The sequence below is a fragment of the Octopus bimaculoides genome, chromosome 21 (assembly GCF_001194135.2).
Source record: "Octopus bimaculoides isolate UCB-OBI-ISO-001 chromosome 21, ASM119413v2, whole genome shotgun sequence".
In the NCBI taxonomy this organism is placed as follows: Eukaryota; Metazoa; Mollusca; class Cephalopoda; order Octopoda; family Octopodidae; genus Octopus; species Octopus bimaculoides.
In genome coordinates, this window is record NC_069001.1 from 9,163,055 (window position 1) to 9,167,737 (window position 4,683).

Here is a 4,683-nt window from a genome sequence, read left to right on the forward strand (position 1 = left end):
ACATATATATATATATATATATATATATATATATATATATATATTCAGTTATTTATTTAATCATTCACAAACGAGAATAGTTTATTTGGTGGGGAAATCGGGTCTCGCAGGCTTCATGATGTATTACACACATTGGAATTAAATTATGTGCACAGAGAAAGTTAAAAGTATTCGCTTCGATCCAAATCTCTAGTTGGTATGAGAAACCAATAACTTTCTTGTATAACAGCTCACAAGTATTCACAGAAACATCCACAATCATACAGATATATTAACAAACGTATAGATATATGTACTGATCATTTTATACATGGATGAATAGACGTTTATAAAAAATTATTTATATAGGCATATGAATGCGCGTGTGTGTCAGTGTGCATACATATATACGTAAATATATATATAAATAGAGGCGTAAGCAAGTGTGTGGTAAGAAACTTGCTTCCAAACCATATGGTTCAGGTTTCAGTCCCACTGCATTGCACCTTGGGCAAGTGTCTTCTACTATAGCCTCGGGCCGACCGAAACCTTGTGATTTTGCAGATGGAAACTGAAAGCTCATTGTTTGTGTGTGTGTGTGTGTGTGTGTGTGTGTGTGTGTGTGTGTGTGTGTCTGTGTGTGTGTGTGTGTGTGTGTGTGTGTGTTTGTTTCCCCACCATCACCACTTGACAATAGGTGTTGATGTAATTACATCAACGTAAACTAGCGGTTCGGCAAGGAGAATGATAGAATAAGTGTGAAGCTTAGAAAATAAGTCCTGGGCTCGATTTGTTCAACTAAAAACCTTCAAGGCGGTGCTCTGGCATGGGCGCAACCAAATGACTTAAACAAGTGAAAGAATAAAAGAACATGTGTGTTGGGGGTGGATGGGGGGTATTTATATCTTCTGTTTTAATTTTTGATTTAAAAAAGTGCAGAAGAAAACAAATGCTACTTACTTCCTGCTGAAGATAATGCGCTCGCGAGTGCAGACTCAGCGTCTGTTTGAAATCCACCAATACTGGTAAGAGCTGAACTCATTCTGTAAAAGTAGAATACATTTAATGAAATTTCAATAAATATTGTAGATGAATAGGAAAATATAATGAAAGATGACCTCCAACACGAAGAAGAATATTTTCATATTCGTTGTTGTTGAAGGTGGATGTGGTGTTGTTCGTATTCAACATTAGTTTAACCTAGACAGGAAAAGTGTGTGATGCCAGGATTGATCATGTCAATTTGAGAGTCAATTTATATTATAGAGTAGGAAATGGACAAATTGAATTTTGACTGCTTTTCCTATTAGGTCTAGCAGAATATCATTCACAGTAGCCACCGCTCCTTGTATCATTACATAGATAGAGAGAGAGAGAGAGAGAGAGAGAGAGAGAGAGAACAATGTGAGCCTGCGTGTGTATATATTTCCAATATCTATATTAGTTACTGGTAGTAATATAGAAAATTGGTGGTTTGTAAAATAATATATGCGTATTATTGTTCTTTGTTTTTTGAAGCGTATGAGAGAGATTTTGACTTTATCGTCCCTCTTTTCTCTTTTACTGGTTTCAGTTACTAGACCGCGGCCATGATGGGGCACAACCTTGAAGAGTTTTTAGTCGAACGAATCAACCCAAGCACCGTTTTCTTTGTAAAGGCTGATATTTATTCTATTGTTCTATCGTATATATATATATATATATATATATATATATATATATATATATCACACCTCACCACACACCACTACACCATACACCACCATACCACACAACAACACATCACATCACACCACCACGCAAACACTAGCATTGGCCAATTCCCAGCCCTACATCCACACACCTACGCATACACACAAGCACGCGTCAAGGTCACCAGCCCTCTTCCACACGCACATACATGCTCTCTTATACACACGCACGCGCACCTTCGTTTTGGGATCACCACTACTTTATTATCTCCTCTTCTTCCTAGCTCTCCTGTATGACCACTTTGTTCGGCATTCGCCATGATAGATCGCCAGCCACTACACATTCTTTATTTTCTCTCCTTGTTTCTTTCTGTGTTCCTTTCTGTGGGAGAGCGTAGGCTCGAAACGTTAAAGACTTTTTCACTTCCCGAGAGTTAAACTAATACATCTGATTGTTGCCTACACCAACTGTCTTCATCTTTTGTTTTTTTGTGAATTCTCCCTATATATATATATATATATATATATATATATATATATATGGGCTTTTTTCCACTTTCCGTCGACCAAATGTACTGACAAGGCTTCGGCTGACCCGATCCTGTAGTAGCAGACACTTGCCTAAGGTGCTATGCTTGCCCCTATTTTCTATTATGTGTAAATGTACAGGTACTGTAATGGAGATGTGGCCAGGAAAAGTATGTGCTGTTTGCTATGCAGTTATGACAAGCAGAATGTGGAGCAGAAGATGAAGTTTAGAGCGGTGTTATCATAGGTTTTAGTTTGTTAAGTATTGTTTTGCCCCACGCCAATCCCAATCAAAGGCATTTCAACCGTCATGTTTTGTTTTTAAGAATACATGATCTTCATATTTCGTGAAGCTTGCGTAGAACAGCGAGAATCCAAACAACAATGTATTCTTAATATATTCTGGTAGACTAGAACGGGAATATCTGATGACTGTTGTCTTTGGCATCGGAAAATATCTCCTCCCTTTAAACGATATATGTTCAGAGCTCACGCAGTTCACCCGTGTAAAGAACTTTGAATCATTGAGACCGTTCCATCGTATTGTGTATCCTCGCAGTCGAAGCTGTCTCGAATTTAAAAGTACAGGTCGTTACTTACAAAAACCAGGAAACAAATTATTTTTTGATGAATGATGATGTCTGCCAAATAGATAATAATTAGTGAGGTTCAATCAGAATAGCAAGATTTCAAATATTAATGTACGTAATTCAATGTTGTATGTGAATTATCTGATCGCAGTTGCTTTTCGTGATTTGTGAATATTAACTCCCTTCAGAGTCTCGCTGTTCTGCGTGCACCTCCCAAATTATTATCAACTAATGCCCAACTTTGAAGGCACATGGCCTAGTGGTTAGAGCAGCAGGCTCGCGGGCGAGGGATCACGGGTTCGAATCTCAGACCAGGCGATGTATGTGTTTATGAGCGAAACACCTAAGCTCCATGCTGCTCTGGCAGACGGTAATGGCATATTTCTGCTGACTCTTTCGCCACAACTTTCTCTCACACTTTCCTCCTGCATCTAGCAGCTCACCTGTGACGGACCGACGTCCCATCCAGGTGGGGAGCTTGTACGCCAATGAAACCGGGAAACTGGCCCTTATGAGCCAGGCATGGCTCGAGAAGGAACAAAGAGCAATAACAATGCTCAACTAAGTACCCGACTTGCAGTATTCGTTCGAACTCTTTGCTGCCTCGGTTCCAATCCCATCAAAATCAAATTAAAGAAAATAGCACAGTTCTACTGTGGATTCTTCTGTCTGTCGTTGCGTCTTTTGCTTTCATTCTCCCCCTCTCTCTCTCTCTCTCTCTTTCATACACACACACACACACACACACACACACACACACACACACACACACACACACACACACACACACACACATATTCTCTCCATCTCTCATCTTCTCTCTCTTTTCTTCCATCTGTGTTTAGATCTAGAGCATCAATTCTTCCCTATTCCTTATGCCGAATGTCCCAACAGTGTCTCTGCGTCTCCAGATAAGCTGATGAGAACCTACAAAAAGACGGAAAGAATTTACAATATTATTTTAAGTGAAATATCTATTTTTTACCTGTTCTCTTCTCCTTCAAGTAGTTTGCGATATGCAGCAATTTCCAATTCCAGTGAGAGTTTAGCATCCATAAGGTCTTGTAATTCCTTCAACATTGTCTCCATTTCCAAACGCAAGTTATCAATTTCGGCTCTGTGAGTCGCATACTCAGATGCATTTTTGCTTAGGGCCTCCTCCAATTGAAATTCTAGATCCCTTATTCTACTTTTCATACTTGATATCTATAAAGACAAAATAAAGAATACAATTATTAAATATTAAAAAAGTATCAAAGCATAATACTTAATCGTATATACTATCATCATCATCATTCTATATGACTCAAGTTTGTTCTTATTCCTGATAAAATTTTTGTGGTTAGCAGGTTACTAGCTGTAATCTTAGACATACACAAACTTTCAATAGTATTTCTAGTGCTCAAAACCTTTCTCATAATCTCTTCTTGTCTATCTCTGCAGAAGCTCTACAGGACATTCTATTCCGGTCCCCTTCAACCATTTGTCTATATCACTGTTTACAGTTACTAATACTCTAATTATTAATGGGTGGAGGCCCAGTGGTTAGGGCAGTGGACTCGCAGTCGTAGGATCGCGGTTTCGATTCCCAGATCGGGCGTTGTGAGTGCTTATTGAGCGAAAACACCTAAAGTTCCACGAGTCTCCAGCAGGGGATGGTGGTGAACCTTGCTGTACTCTTTCCCCACAACCTTCTCTCACTCTTTCTTCCTGTTTCTGTTGTACCTGTATTTCAAAGGGCCAGCCTTGTCACACTCTGGGTCACTCTGAATCTCCCCGAGAACTACGTTAAGGGTACACGTGTCTGTGGAGTGCTCAGCCACTTGCACGTTAATTGCACGAGCAGGCTGTTCTTTTGATTGGATCAACTGGACAAGGTAAGAGTGATATATATA

General features: G+C 39.4%; 1 protein-coding gene across 1 annotated transcript in view; it reads right to left on the minus strand.

The window, feature by feature from the left end:
* The window catches only part of LOC106873794 (myosin-16), a 40,373-nt gene that overhangs the window by 6,461 nt on the left and 29,229 nt on the right, over positions 1–4,683 (minus strand). The window contains exons 19-20 of the mRNA XM_014921309.2: positions 3,774–3,994; positions 940–1,022 (exon numbers count right to left, since the gene is read on the minus strand). Coding sequence (XP_014776795.2) covers positions 940–1,022; positions 3,774–3,994 — 304 coding nt within the window. The remainder of the gene's footprint in view (positions 1–939; positions 1,023–3,773; positions 3,995–4,683) is intronic.